Below are 16,575 nucleotides of genomic sequence, written 5' to 3'. Positions count from 1 at the left end.
GTAGAGCCCAGGATCACATTAGATGATTGACACAGGGGTGAAAAATGGGTTACAAAATCGTGGGATAAAAAATATATATTTTTAGAAAATGCCATGTCTTTGTCAGGAGTGCTGAAGGTGAAAGCACGGGAACAACAAAAGCAATCCATGGGAGGGTGGACGACTGTAATAATCGGAAACTTTTGAGAGCAGCATCAGGAGAAAATAATGGCCACAGAGAGTGGAGTGATGAATACAAAAAAAGAGTTGTGGTGTGGAAAATATCAAACACCCCGAAACACCAGGGAATCCTGGCTTCAAAAGAATCCTTCCGTTGCACTTGATGTCTCCAGTATAATCTGCCGAGGTTCCTTTTATTCTCCCCCTTGCGTTGCCACACTGCCTCCTGCCCATTTTTCATATTGATGCCATTTGAAGACGGGGTTGTACACAAGCCACCATGCAGCTTCCAAGAAGCAGCCCTGAAGTAGAAACAGTGATGCAGCACTTTATGACAAAGCTTTAACCCATTTTGACCGATTCTGCAAATGTCTTCTAAATCCTGACTGATTTCTTGAAAAAGCTATGTTTTTCTATGTCAGTCGTTCTCAAACACTTTCATGTCACTTTTCACAATTCTTCAAAAATAGCAGACATACAAGCTCGTATGAGCTTGTAGATCTGCTATTTTTTAATAGCTAAAGCATAACATAATGCTAACACCAAAAGGAGTTCCCGCCCCAAAATGGGTTAAGACAATGTACAGTAGATCTATTTTCGGGCAGAGAGAGATTTGGGGTAGAGCTATAAAACAAAGGATTCAATCATGGGGGAGCAGCGATCAAATATGCACCTCGTTAAAAGACAATTGATCAATTACCCCAATTTAAAATTTAATTAACTGACCTGTAATTTAATGGATTATCATGCTCATTTCTTAGGGCTCATTTTTGTTACTTTTAATGTATTGAAAGATTTATTGTGTTGTGTTATGTTTGTTGTGGAACCAAGAGTATCTGCTACTTTGGTGGCAGCTAATGGGGATCCAAATGAATAAAGAATACAGAATGTACAGTATGAAGGCCACCTTGTCCACTGGGCTCTCTGCCTCTCACGCCAAGGCACTCTCGCCTATAAACGCACTTCCAGGCGCCAGAGTTGAAAATATTTTAGCTTTCGGCAGGCAGGGAAAAGCGCTTGCGTGTGAACGCATCGCGTGCGAACGCCACGCTACTGGTGGCACAGTGACACGTTGATCTTGGTAGACACGGGGTCCATAGGGTTTAAGTGGTTAATTTAACCCATTCTGACCTGAGATCAGATTCTAAAAATGTCTTCTACATCCTGACAGTTTTCCATTCTGACCTGAGATCAGATTCTAAAAATGTCGATTTTTCAAAAATAGCAGACCTACAAGCTCGTAGCGCGCCACTCGGTGGCGCGCTATAAGCTTGTAGATCTGCTATTTTTCAATAGCTAAAGCATAACATGACGCCACATACGACTGTGAAAGTCCTTTGAGCCTATACTTTATGTTCCGTTGCGTTCTGGTGCCATTTGTCGAGTCCTAGAGTGTCCGAAAATGGGCGATAACGACCGAGAATAGCAGGCCTATAAGCCGGGGCCCCCCCTGGTTGCATTGCATCGCGTTACGCTTGCGGACGGCGTCAAAAAATTAACCGGGGCGAATGGGTGACGCCGCAGACGCCGTCCCAACGCACGTCGCAAACCGTCAGCAGTGGAGCACCCTTCATTGAATAAAAAGGGAACGTTCCCTGCGTTGAAGATGATGACACTGACGGACGCCCGGGGGCTGCAGAGGAACTATACGGCGTGAGCGCACAATGCGCCGCGGATGCTGAAGTGCTATTTATATATATTTATTTATTTAACAGAGTTACAAATTAGTCGGGGTCCATTGGGTTCCATTTGTACACTCACAGAGTTATACCAAAGGATACATTTACACAAAGGATTTCACTGAGTAGCTGAGCATATTAGCACAGCAGGGACTTAAAAACGTCCTCCTCAGTATGGTGAATTGCATTCTGTACTGCCAACATTTCATCATGAGTAACAAAACCAACACAATGCCACAATGCCTTAGGGTCATTGGTGCTGTGATACCGTATAGTCTCCGGGAAAATAATGAGGACGTCCATGCCCCCCCCACCATCACCAGTTTCACCACCCCCACCCCCTCTGTTTATCTAGGGCTACTGTTTGCACAATAAGTTCTATATCACTGGAGAGAATCCTACTTCTACTATAGTTTGATATGGGTTGAGTAAGGACCCCCCCCCCCACCTCCTCCTTTTACTATTCAGGAGAAATCCCTCTTCCAAGGAAGTGCAGAGAGGAGAAAATTAGCCAGGAGTTTATTGGTCCAGATACAATAGCATGTGGATTGAAAAGGGCTTGCGATGACTGAACTCTCCTTTATCCCATTTTGGTCCGGGAACCCCTTAAAAAAAAAAAAGCAGCAGATCTACAAGCTCGTAGCGCGCCACCGAGTGGCGTGCTACGAGCTTGTAGGTCTGCTATTTTTGAAAAATCGCAGAACGACTGACATAGAAACATAGCTTTTTCGGAAAACTGTCATTTTCAAACAGACATTTTTTAGAATCTGATCTCAGGTCAGAATGGGTTATTCCATGGCAAGTGCTTTGTGCCCTGAATGCACAGTGACTTTGATGCTATCTCTGTCACTGGGAGGCCTGGGGTTCCTCGCACAAAAGAATATGAGGCACGATCAGAGGTCCTTGAATGGGCTTCCCGTCTCCTTTCTGAAAGGCTCGCACTCTCCCCTTTTATTCCTCATGTCTGTTATACGAAATGGAATGGCACTCATTATCGATGTACATCATCGCGGTATAAAAGGCTTTGATTCATTGTGGGTGAAAGAATAACACTCGATTGCATTCTTTCAAATTTAATTAAATTACCCCCGAGATAAACCCAGCAGAGAAAATGGCTACACTGAGAGAAAGCGGTGGTGGGTTTCTTTCTGGCATCTTGTATAGGCTCAGGCCCTCAATTTGGTGTTCTTGTCAGAATGTTGGCCCATACATTCACTATGGCCACCCTTGAATGGTTGTGCAGGTACAAGCTCAAACGAAATGGATGTTATTGTAGCTGCACTGTGATGAACAACAGCTTATGTTTTTGACGGGGTGCAGACGTTTATCCGGCATACCAAGAGTTAGTCCAACAACACATGTGCTGCGGGTTAAAAACCACCCGTGCTACGGGTTACAAATCACCCGTCGCTCCCGACCATTGTACACCCGTGTACAAATGGTTCCATTTTGTACAATAACACTGGATTTTACAGCGCATATTGGGATCCCAAAGATTCTTTTTAATATTCAAATGGGGGTCCGTGACCTAATGCACACAAAACTGGGGGTCTTTGCAATGACAAAGCTTGAGGAATATAGGTGACTGGCAGCCATCCTGAATTTGTTCCTTATATACCATTGCTCACCTGCTCAAAACACCATGTTCCTGCACTTAGCGCTTTCTTCAAAGGCATTCTCTGAACATGTAAGTGCACTGTAATCAAATACATGCTAATGGATAGAAAAGGTCATGGTTTCCCCCCACTCAGAAAGGAAGCGGGGGCGGGACGGGAGGCACTCACGTACCCTGCATTCAACCAACGGACAAGGACAGAAAAGATGGTATAAGGCATGAGAAAGAGGAGGATGGATGAGGAGCAAGAAGAGGAGAGACGGAGGAGGATGAAGAGGAGTGATGTCGCAGAGTCTACCATTACCGGCGTAATTTGCGGGCACACACTCAAGATCACGGCCAGACCTGCGAGTGGGTGGGCTGCCGGGGTCTGATGAGAGCCTCCATTACCATGGAAATAAGGTACAAATGGAGCGGGAGAGAGCTGGGTGAACCGAAGAGCAAGGAACACGAGTAGAGGAATATATAGCTGTCAAACTGTGTGGAGCAAACAGGTCTACTTGAGCCAGCCATGAGAGAGACCTTAAAAGCATCGAAATCTCTCTCAACTGCTTGGGCCAGGATAAGTGCGGTACACTTTGTGGGATATCATTATGATTTATACAATTATTTTTTCAGATTTGCAACATTGAAATTCAGCATGAACATATAGCTGACAATTAAAGCATAAAATAAACCATATCGGTACCCTTGAATAGGAATATTTATTACAAAATACTCACATACTGTATATACCAAAATACTTACAGATTTTCTGTCTTATCAATGTAATGCTTTGGAACAATAATAACAAAAAACAAAAAGGAAATTGCATTCACATGCTATGCTCTTCAAAAACAAACAAAACAGACTTAACGGGCAAAATAATTTGTTCTCTCTCTCAGCTGTCACTTCCCTGCGACCCCGCTTGGGGTCCAGGCCCATAGTTTGAGAACCTCTGTACGGGATCAATGCTCTGTAGCAACCAAAATAGTCGTTGAGGTCTTTTGACGCATGCACAGCTGTTAAACCCCATACTCATTGTGATGCAGCACGGACGTTTCCATTATGTATATTAATTTCCAACCCCACTGTGTATTTCCATAAGAAAAAATCCTATAGGATTCTAGGTCAATCCCCCCCCCCCCCCCCCCCCTCCCCTTCAAATGAAATTCATTTTTTCACAGCTTTAGTGAAGCTGTGATTAACTCATTTTGTGCGGGAACCCCTTTTGGTGTTTTAAACATTATGTTGTAATTTTCAGTAGCTATTGAATAATAGCAGATCTACAAGCTCATAGCGCGCCACCGAGTGGTGCGCTTGTAGAGCTTGTAGGTCTGCTATCTTTGAGAAATCGTGAAAATGTGCCTCAAATTTGGAATATATTTTTTCAGAACGGACGTTTTTAACTCAAATCTTTGCTTCTGGGGAGGTCCCTGGAACAACATATTTTCAGATGGGGGGTCTCGGAGGCCAATTACAGATCATTTTTGGGGTCCTTGACCTGAAATATTGAGTGATATAGGCCTAGAAACATATTTCAGAAAACCGTCAGGATTTAGAAGACATTTTTTCAGGCCTAAATGGGTTAAGCCTTGAAGGCTTTCAGGTACTCCATTCTGGAATACAGACCGTGTGATAGGAGGAAGGAAAGAGGAGCGCTGCTTGCTCCTATCCTCCTGACGAGGTAATAATGACATAGGAGCAAGGAAGGTGGAATAGTAATTCCCACTCTGCCGCATGGCATGTGCAAGGAGCCAGAGCCAGAGCAACAGGAGTTTAGGATTAAGTGACAGTGATGCTGATGGATACTCTATCTGGAGAGAGAGAGAGAGAGAGAGAGAGAGACAATTCCAACTGATTGTTGGAACGGTCATCATGCTGATTGATTTAGCCAAATCCGACGTGGACAGAGTGAGAGGCGCACTAGCCGCTCCCAGTGTGGTCGTATCTATCACTTCGGTGGGGCTGTCTAGCCCCACAGACGACTATTTTTTTGCAGAATAGCCCACAGTGTCGAGATGTCGAGTCGGTCGAACCCACGGTTGTCGAGAACCGCCACAAAAGGCTCTGGACAGGGCCCCTTGCCGATGCTCTATATATGGAGCTGGCCTGTTCTGACATCACAACACTATATTTTGCCCAAACATATTTGGGCATGCCAGACACAGAACTCCATAGGAATAAAGGGACACAGAGAGACACATACAGTACAGACATTTCCATATATGGGCATAAAAGGGACACAGACAAGGTGCATTCATATAGTGCCTTTATCCAAGGTGCTTTGCATAGATTGTGCATTACATTCACCCATTCACACACACACACATTCATACACCGATTGCGGCGGAAGCCATGCAAGGTACCAACCAGCACATCGGGAGCAATTTGGGGTTTAGTGTCTTGCCCAAGGACACTTCGACATGTAGACAGGAGGAGCCGGGATTCGAACCGCCATCATTGGACGACCTGCTCTACCTCCTGAGCCACAGTCGTCCACAGATGGGTGGAACAGGTATTGCATAGCAGGGTGGGGCATGGATCTCCAACTTCCATCGTTACTGACTCTGTGCTCTACAGCCGGGCACCGCTCTAGTAAACACTGGGGCCATTTCATCTGTTTACTAATAAATCTACATCTACATTAGCATAATGGAATTTTAAACCCAATTCACTGAAAGTGAGAATAGGGAGAAAAAACCCCATCTCATTTCCAGCTGTAATAATGACCTCTGGATACAGTATGTCTCTTCATAATCATTCTGATTGCAAACTTTCATGGAAAGTTTTGATTTAAAGCAAGTTGCATATTTGTAAGAACTGTACCGTTGTTTCTAAAGTGAACCGAAATACATATTTTAAATCTCTTACTTGTTCACATTAAGTAATGTAAGCATGTAACAACATTCAGTGTTTTTGTGAAAATGTTTACTAATTATGTAACATGTGGCAGTGCTATCTGAGTGACACACACACACACACACACACCGTACATTTTGAATGAAGGCAGACAACGATTTATATTTGTGTTTTTGGTTTGTTTCCCGTGCTGGGCAAGTTGTGTGTGTAATCGGTCCACCGCATCACGGAGCACCCCCCCAAAGCTGCTTGTTGAAAACGCAGAGGTAAAGTCAGTGACGTACCACGGCCACAAAGAAAAGGCGTAAACGGCACTTCCACATACGTCACGCCGGCACAGTCTATGACTTGGCCAACCGAACCGCGCACAAAGCTGTGTACGACCATAAAGTGTGGTCTTCTCAATTGTATATATATATATATAGAGTAGAACAGAATGGTAAATGCAAACCATGCAAGGCACCAACCAGCACATCAGGAGCAATTAGGCGTTCAGTGTCTTGCACAAGGACACTTCGACACCAACTCTGGGGGAGCCCGGGTTCGAACTGGCAACCTTGAGGTTACCATCCAGCCATTCTACCCCTGAGCCACCGCTACCCTCATAGAATAGAATAGAATAGAATAGAATAGAATAGAATAGAATAGAAGTAATATTAAAATGCTTACTGATGTGTACAGATGGCCCTCCCCGTTCATGGCGATGTATAACCCTGTCTTCACGGACTGAATGGCGACAACTCTGAGGCCCACAGGAATAAGGTTGAACAAAGCTGGAAGACAAACGCACAAGAACAAACACACAGGCACACACGTGCATGCAAATATCACTAAACATATTGGAATAAAACAGAATAGACAATGAATTAACACGCCATCAGAGGTCAATGCACAAAACAATATGTATAGTGCCATTCATCAAATAAATATAAACTGCCCATCATTAGCGCAATCACAGAACTTAGATAACGCTAGCTGTCATGTGGTTATCTCGTGAGATGAATTGCTGCATGGCTGCTGAACGTGACTATAGCCTAGTATAGTTACGCTGGATAACACTGAGCTATAGGCTACCTGGAAGGTAGCTGGGCTGTAATTGGGGCTACCGCTGGTGCATGGCAGATGTAATAGCCCCTTTGTTATTGTAGCAGACTCCTTCGGCCTGTTAGGTAATGGCTATTGTTTATACTGGCGAGCCAGGTTGTGACATCTAGCTAAGTGTACAGTAGTGTGACAGACTTAATGAGCTCTGAAGCCTTGGTGTTGGCTTTGTTCTTTCTTAGTTTCTGAGGGGCGCTAGCCCCTCCTGTACAGCTTTTGTCCCCACACGTCTCATTATTTGCCATTTATAATGAAAGGAGAAATTAGGTCATACAGTATGTGCCTCAAATATTATGTACATTTATGGCAACACAAACATTAAATGCCATTGACAATGAAGGGAACATTTATGTCATATAGACGAGCAAATCGGCTAACCAATCGCATTTTGTTCAAAACGGGCCACTCCTGCAAACTTTGGATAGGCTAAGCCAATCTTAGCCAATCAGGGTAGAATATGAAAAATCGGACAGATCCGTCGTGTTCACATGACTATGGATATAACGTGTAGCGATTTGTGTGGAATTTGCACAAAATCTGTAGAAGAAATATAAACTGCTCTGGCCTCCAGGTAGTGTGCGTGCACAGTTTCTCGCCGATTTGCCCAACAGGAGATCACAGGTCACAGACAGACGGACACAGGGAGGTCACTTTCGAGCCCAGCAAGTGCAAGGTTAGAGTCCTGTCCAGAAAGAGAAACCCATCTCGACCAGATCTCTTCTTTGGGACGACCAAAATCAAGCTCAGCCAGCAGACGGAGGTTCTGGGTCTTGGCATAGACGGCAAACTCACGTGGACCAGCCATCTGTGCTGCAACATCTGCAAACGCGCTGGACAACGTCAATGGAGCACTGCGTAAGCTGGCCAACAAGCTTGATGCTAAAGGCAGGGCTAACGAAACCCAGGTCAGGAGCATAATGGAGTGCTCCTGTCTAGCCTGGATGAATGCCTGTCAGACCACTCTCCTCAGGCAGTTGGACAACATCCAAAAAAAGGCCTTAAAAATCATTGGGGTGGATGAGGAACCTTGCCCTACAGCAGTATATGCCATCAACAAGCTGAGTCATCGCTGAACAGTTGCAGCAACAACTTTTCTCTACACGATGCACACTCCTAGCTGTCCAACGTGGACCTCAAAGCACTGCTACCGCAAGCTCGCAGGTCGAATCACCCGGAAGGTACTAGTATACCAAGCCTTGGAAACACCCAAGTCAAACACCAAATGCCTTGATAGGAGCTTTCTCCACTCCATGCTATAACAATAAACATGGAACAGCCTTCCCCCTGCGGTTGTTGGGAGACATTACATCAAGCAGTGTTCATGACACATACACGGACGGACGGACGGACGGACGGACGGACGGACGGACGGACACGAAAACATAGTCCTGTCCTTGCGGAGACATATATCACCACCTACAGTATATATATATTATTATCATCATCTATATGAAGGCATTTGGTACTGCCCAGCCCTAATTAAAGGTTACATTTCCCAAGTACCTGAAGAGTAGGTCTAATTCTAATGTAAATAATAGTGCATTATAATATCAAACAGTATGTGAATACTAAAGATAGCATTGCTATCTATGACTTGTTTACACTTGTTTTAAGCAGCCCATTGGATGTGACACGTACGTGTCATGTCAGCTCATCTGGAGAAATTGACACATGCGTTGAGTTAGCGTTAGCACTATGTACTGAAATTTAATTAATCAGCTAGCCTCAAGCACTTGCAGAGCAGTACCAGAGCAAGCTAATATTATAATATGTTCCACAATAAGCCTACTGGTTTGTGGTCTACTTTCCATTTCAGAGAGAAATGTGGAATATGCTATAGGTGTCTACTGTAACAAGGCTGTCTGTCACCAAGAACTACAATCAATTGAGAATGGATTCAAGATGCAAATGTCAGTTCTTCAAATATGTAGCCTTTTCTTTTTTCTTTCCTCTTTTGTTTTGTGCCTTTTTGCCTGTTTTTGAGGGGCCTACATACTGTATGTACAGCTTTTGTCCCCTCACGTCTCATATTTTGCCATTGACAATGAAAGGAGAAATTAGGTCATATGTGCCCCAATATGACGTAAATTTGTGGCAACACAAACATTAAATGCCATTGACAGTGAGGGGAAAATGTACGTAGACGAGCAAATCGGCTAACCACTCACATAAATTCAGTTGTTCATGAGATGATGTATGATGATGTATAATGATAAGAGCGCCCCTCACTTCACACAGGTGTGATTTATTTATTATTCATATGTATAGGCCTACCGGTATATATCTTTTACACTGACAAGCCTTGGCCATCTCATCGCACTACATACAGCATAGTGATTAAACCATTTTGTAATGGTGTCCGAAAGTATTATAATCATAATTCCCATCTTAATTGAATGCATCAGAAAAACAGGGCAACAAACTCTACTAGTATAAAGTACACCATGGAAAAATATCAATGTGTATCTGATAGCAATGATGTCATTAACAGCTGCCTGAGTAGTTAGTGTCTTCTATTTCTATTTTTTTCACCCAGAAGTTGACTATAATCTCAGAACTTCCTAATGCACTGTAGTAGAGAGAGAGAGTAGTGAATGAGTGAGTGATTTCAGATACAGCCCTGGCTAGTGCACTGCAATGTCACTGATTCATGATGTGTAGAGTAAAGAAGCCACAGGCCGTCTCACACACACTGAATGGAATGCAGAGGCTGAGCTAGACCTTGTCGAGGTTACTCACAGGAATTACTGCTGTCATCCTTCGTCCCATCAAGAGAGCCATCGGGGTTCATTTGCAAGTAGTATCCCTGCCTGCAATATAACCTGGTCACTATGCCCTTGAGCTGGGGATCTGTGGAGGGAAAGAAAGAGAGAGAGGGAGAAAGAGGTTTATGGACAGATTAGAACACATGTCACAGAGTCAAGAGTGACGACTGAAGCAGGCAGCAAACTAAATGAGCTTGCGCAAGACTGACAAATCAATAGGTGTTCCCTTAACCTATGCATATACCTATATTGGGGCAAGTCATTATTGGCCTTCTTTCTTCTTCTTTTTTAAACAAACAAAATAAAATACTAAATATTTCACAATTTTCAAAGCAGCAAGACTAGCACATCTACAAGGTTACAATGTGTGTTATGTGTTGCGAGCTTGTAGATTTTTTTTTTAGCTATTCATCATACATAGCATATGGTTAATGTACAATATGGATATTACAATGTGCATTTTTGTTTATCGGGCCAGCCCCTGAGATGAAGTAAAACAATGACCAGAAATCTTTATGTCACGTTATGGCCTTTATGTTTTCATGGGCAAATATTTCAGCCAAAAATGCAGGGCACATAATGTATTGAATGCGCTCTGCCCTGCTCAGAGATAGGCGATCCAATTATAGGCAGCAGAATTAATCTGTGACTGCTTGGCTGGCATAATGAACCCAACAGCACCCTCTCTGGGTCCTTTGGTGAGGGAAATAACATCCAGCAGGCCTGTCTGCACCTTCCAGCACACCTGATAAATAACAGCTAACATTTACATATCTCAATGAATCAAGTGGTAAAAAATGTATAGCCTAATAATGCTCGCATGGAACCTGAGTGTTGAGCATCAACCAGTTATATCGCAATTTGCAATTGGATATTCGTGTGATTTAGTGCCGAGGGAAAATGTGAATTTGAGAATGGTGACCGCGGTGTGGTGAAAAGATAAAGCTGTGGCGTGAAGTGAAATTAATTTCAATAAAACAACACTTGGGCATGCCTTGGGACCTCAGCTATATGGACATTTACACTGGGAACATATTGCAACTGTTGAGGGGTTGACAGTGATTTTTCTTTTGGTGCGTGTGTGTGTGTGTGTGTGTGTGTGTGTGTGTGTGTGTGTGTGAGTATGCGTGTGGATTCAGTGTCTGTGTACTGTAGGAATCCGTGTGCATCCACATGTGTTTGTGCGTGCGGTGCGGTGTGCGGTGCGTGCGTGCGTGTGTGCCCTACAGTGACAGTCATACAGTATGTCATCAACATTAGCTTTATCTGGAGACAGCCATCACCCCAGATTTCATTCCAAGAAATCCCTTAGGAGGTGAACAATCACATTCACCTGAGCCCACAACGGTGTGTAGTGCTATAGTGTGCCACTATTCGCTACTATGTTTGCGATCCTGTACTTGCATCAATGTGTGCATGTGTGTGTGTGTGTGTGTGTGTGTGTGTGTGTGTGTGTGTGTGTGTGTGTGTGTGTGTGTGTGTGTGTGTGTGTGTGTGTGTGTGTGTGTGTGTGTGTGTGTGTGTGTCCACCCACGGGAGATTTCAGCAGGTCTTACCGAGGGCAAATACTGGATGTGTGTTTTCCCTCTGTGTATTATAGCTTAGGGCAGTCTCTTTGGAAAACCACTCTGCTGGGCAGTGGCCTGAGACCTTTTCGCTGCCGACTGAAAAGAGGAGAAAATGCCTTTCCGCCAGAGGACTCTCGCAGCAATACCTTGTTCTATATCAAAGGCCTTCGGTGCTTTGTTATAGACATGGTACAATGGTAATTTATACACCATCGATATACCATACCATGACGTATAAATTAGGCTTTAAGCGGAATGCGTCCGTCACATCTAAGGAGACCTCTGCAGAGAGCGGTGGCTGACAGCTCTCGTTAACGAAACTATTCAGCCCCTATATCCAATGTGTTGCAGCAGCAATTCAGGATGGGATTTTCTGTTTTGTGGGAGGCGGATATTGCCGCTGATTGCTGAAGCCCCTTTCTTTTCTCTTTTTAACCTTACTCTTCACATAATGGACAGACACTGGACGCGTTACCTGCAGGGTAATGAACAAAATAGATCGTTTTTCACAAGTGAACAGGAGAAAAATGCCAACCTTTCATTGTCCTGTCAGCAGTCTGCCTTCACTGCCCAGCACAACCTATACCCACATCCTGCACCCCTTAATTTAAACGTTACTTATTAGAATGTCTCCCTTATACACACACTACTCAGTTTTGAGGTCCACTAAAATGGGGGGAGGGGGACATTTTGGATGACGTCCCCAACCCGGAAAAGACATAGAATGTTGCCCAACAGTGGAAGTGGAACAAAGTGCTTACAGGTGGCCGTGTCACCGGACTGCAGGAGGTGGCGGTGCTCCTCCAGCGTCATGTCGGCCTGCCCGTTTGCACTGGTCGACAAAGACCTTTCGGGTCAATTCCATTATGTTGATCGTTCCCCCTCCATCCTTCCTCGTCGATGTCTCCCTTTTGACTTATACCCGTCTATTCAAACTCTAGAGACGGTCCTGCCCCAAAGTTATTAGTGCAGCCGCGCCCGGAGTCAGAAGATTAAGGCCTGGCCCTCTAACTGGGGCCCTCATCAAACCCTGTACATTCAAGAGAATGTCCCCGCTATACCACCCTCAGGCTATCACCCTTAGATCTCCATATATGGAGCTGACCTGTTCTGACATTCCAGATGTTGATTTGACCTCATCAAGCCCCGTACACTCAAGACATGCTCCTTATATAGCCGATACAGAATTCATTCCATGTTGATCTGACCCCCCCCCCCCATGCCAAAGCGGCCAGCGCTCGCTCACCCAGCAGTCTGCCGTCAACAAGGCGGATGCGAGCAAGGACGAGGTCAGATAATGGAGATCCGTGTGTTGTATACCAACTTGGTTCATTTGCAAGTGTGACTTGCGTCGCGGCAACCACACTGCAGGTCATCATGAGACTGGCACAATATGGCCATACTGTATATTGGCATTCCCATATAAGGGGAAGGGCCCCTGGCGATGTCGTCTATACGTCCCAGCGTGAAATCATCCCACTGATGAATAACTACCCGATTAAGACAGATGGCTTCCTGTGCTGCAGACGCGCCGACATGGACATGAAGCCGGTCACAAGGCGCCATGCCATTGGTGTGAATGCGTGCGTGCGTGCGTGCGTGCGTGCGTGCGTGCGTGCGTGCATGTGTGCGTGCGCGTGTGTGGTAAATGGTAAATGGTGCATTTATATAGCGCCTTTATCCAAGGCGCTTTACAGAGATTGTGCATTACATTCACCCATTCACACACACATTCATACACCGATGGCAGCGGAAACCATGCAAGGCACCAACTAGCACATCGGGAGGAATTAGGGGTTCAGTGTCTTGCTCAAGGACACTTCGACAGTAACTCTGGGGGAGCCCGGGTTCGAGGGGGTTCGAACTGGCAACCTTACGGTTACCATCCAGGCACTCTACCCCTGAGCCACCGCCGCCCCTTGTGTGTGTGTGTGTGTGTGCGTGCGTGCGTTTTCTGTGAAGACCGGTGAAGCTATAGCACGGTGAGATTGACACATCAAAGAGGCCGTTCTTCAGGGCATTGAGAATCTGCAAGGGTCAATGCAGGGATGCAAATGGCAGAACGCATTCATCTTCTAACTCACTCTCTCTCTCTCTCTCAACGCTATATATACTGTATAGGTCCGGTGATGCATTCACTGGTCGGCTCTGTGGGGGATCGCGACTATACATTATATGCCCATACATGGAGATCCCTGATGATGTCAACGTGATGTCACGAGGCATGACCATAATATGGAGGCGTGACCAACGAACCAACGGGAAATGCATGTTTTCATAGTAAATGCAACCTACGTATACAGTCGCAATAACAGTGGAAATATGTCTGTGACAGTCAAATCACTTGAAAGCCGTTTGGTGAAATGCCAGCGCGTGCGTGCATGCATGCATGCGTGCGTGCGTGCGTGCATGTGTGCGTGCGTTTTCTGTGAAGACCGGTGAAGCAATAGCACGGTGAGACCGACACATCAAAGAGGCAGTTTTTCAGGGCATTGAAAATCTGCAAGGGTCAATGCAGGGATGCAAATGGCAGAACGCATTCATCTTCTAACTCACTCTCTCACTCTCTCTCTCTCTCACACTGAATTGAGAACAGCAATTGACAGCAATTTTGCTCTTACCGTCTTACGTCACACTCCCCATGGCAAAATGTACTTTTTGCTTATAATCTAGCATCATGTGTGTGCATTTTAGCTGTGCACGTACCACTGTCACATTATGTAACAACCCATTCACACCAACCATAATAGAAATAATGTGTTCATTCATGGAAATACAACCACACATAATTGCATTCACAGCTGAGTTCACACACAAACACGGACACGCACGTGCATACACACACGCACGTGTGCGCGCGCACACACACACACACACACACACACACACACACACACACACACACACACACACACACACACACACACACACACACACACACACACACACACACACACACACACACACACACACACACAGGGACAGACCCATGGACACAGGGACAGACCCATGCAGGGACAGACCCAGGGACAGACGGACAGACAGACAGACAGACAGACAGACAGACAGACAGACAGACAGACAGACAGACAGACAGACAGACAGACAGACAGACAGACAGACAGACAGACAGACAGACAGACAGACAGACAGACAGACACACACACGGATTATTTTATGTGTAGGCTACGCAATCCCCTTGAGCAAACACACTTAGGAGGACACACTAAGATGGCCCTCTTTCGATCGATTAATGACTTTGATCAGTAGCATTTAAAACAATCTGCGGGAGTGAGATTGATTTCCAAGACAGTTCAGTAGAGGCCCATCTGTAATAATTAAAAAAGAACCAGAGCCCGCCCGGTGTTAGCTGTATTCAATATCTTTGCGTGCATGTGCGTGCGTGCGTGCGTGCGCACTGTCGCACACACATCTTTGCATGCAAGTGAACTTGGCTTCAGGCTCCAGGCTATAAATCATGTGATCCTGGCCACAACCCCTGGGGGAAGCCAGCCAGAATATCTCGCACAGATACGGATTCCCCTTCTCGTTTGTGAGAAACTGTTTGTACATTTCCCAGCTGAGGCAGTATTGAAATTACTCGGGCCAAACTTTTGCTCTAATTAAACATGTGAGCATAAAAAGGTTCATACGACGAAAGAAAAAGAAAGTAGAGCATGTGCTTTAACGCATGACAAACTAATGGTTCTCTATAGTGAATGTGTCCATATATGTAGTTTGTATTAACCCATTTTGGGTGGGAACCCCTTTTGGTGTTAGCATTGTTATTATGCTTTAGCTATTGAAAAATAGCAGACCTACAAGCTCATAGCGCACCACCAAGTGGCGCGCTCCGAGCTTGTAGGTCTGCTATTTTTGAAAAATCGAAGAACGACTGACATAGAAACATGGCTTTTTCAGAAAACTGTCAGGATGTAGAAGACATTTTTAGAATCTGAATCTCAAAATGGATGAATGCTAGCGTGTGCAGCACTGCAGCTCAATTAAAGTGAAATGTCTAGTCTACTGGGATGTGGAATTCTCTAATATCTCTGGGCACAACCAACACTGAAGGTCAAGTACATGGGTGTGTTCGTGGTGTGGAAGGTTACTTTTCACAATGACATCGCAATCCCCTTCAGATCTCACATACAATACCGTATGTTAGCAAAAACCAGACCCGTCTGAAGTGAGTGGTACTGTACTGTACTGTACTGTACTGTACTGTACTGTACTGTACTGTACTGTACTGTACTGTACTGTACTGTACTGTACTGTACTGTACTGTACTGTACTGTACTGTACTGTACTGTACTGTACTGTACTGTACTGTACTGTACTGTACTGGCCCTCCTCCCTGGCCTGTCTGTGTCTGTGTGTTAAGCTGTGCAACAGTGACACTTGGTGGTGAACAAACGCTATTTTCCTGCTCGGACACAGCCAGGGACACATCGACACAGGGACAGACCCAGGGACACAGCCAGGGACACAAGGATACAGGGACACAGCCAGGGACACAAGGATACAGGGACACAGGGACAGACCCAGGGACACAGCCAGGGACACAAGGATACAGGGACACAGGGACAGACCCAGGGACACAGCCAGGGACACAGGGACACAGAGACAGACCCAGGGACCCAGGGACAGACCCACGGACACAGGGACAGACCCAGGGACAGACCCAGGGACACAGACCCAGACCCAGGGACACAGCTACACAGGGACAGACCCAGGGACACAGGGACAGACCCAGGGACACAGGGACAGACCCAGGAACACAGGGACAGACCCAGGGACACAGGGACAGACCCAGGGACACAGGGACAGACCCAGGGACACAGGGA

The 16,575-nt window shown here is 45.4% G+C and overlaps 1 protein-coding gene across 2 annotated transcripts in view; it reads right to left on the bottom strand.

Moving 5' to 3' along the window:
- Positions 1-16,575, bottom strand: part of fgf14 (fibroblast growth factor 14) — a gene marked incomplete at both ends in the record, with an annotated part of 145,154 nt that overhangs the window by 31,046 nt on the left and 97,533 nt on the right. For both annotated transcript variants that reach the window (XM_083776976.1, XM_083776977.1), the window contains 2 exons: positions 6,964-7,067; positions 10,135-10,245. In XM_083776976.1, the coding sequence (XP_083633102.1) occupies positions 6,964-7,067; positions 10,135-10,245 (215 nt within the window). The remainder of the gene's footprint in view (positions 1-6,963; positions 7,068-10,134; positions 10,246-16,575) is intronic.

Source organism: Protomyctophum parallelum, assembly GCF_964188405.1.
Source record: "Protomyctophum parallelum genome assembly, chromosome: 11".
Classification (NCBI taxonomy): Eukaryota; Metazoa; Chordata; class Actinopteri; order Myctophiformes; family Myctophidae; genus Protomyctophum; species Protomyctophum parallelum.
Note: the sequence above shows the minus strand (reverse complement) of the source record. Positions and strands in the feature narration are given on the sequence as shown.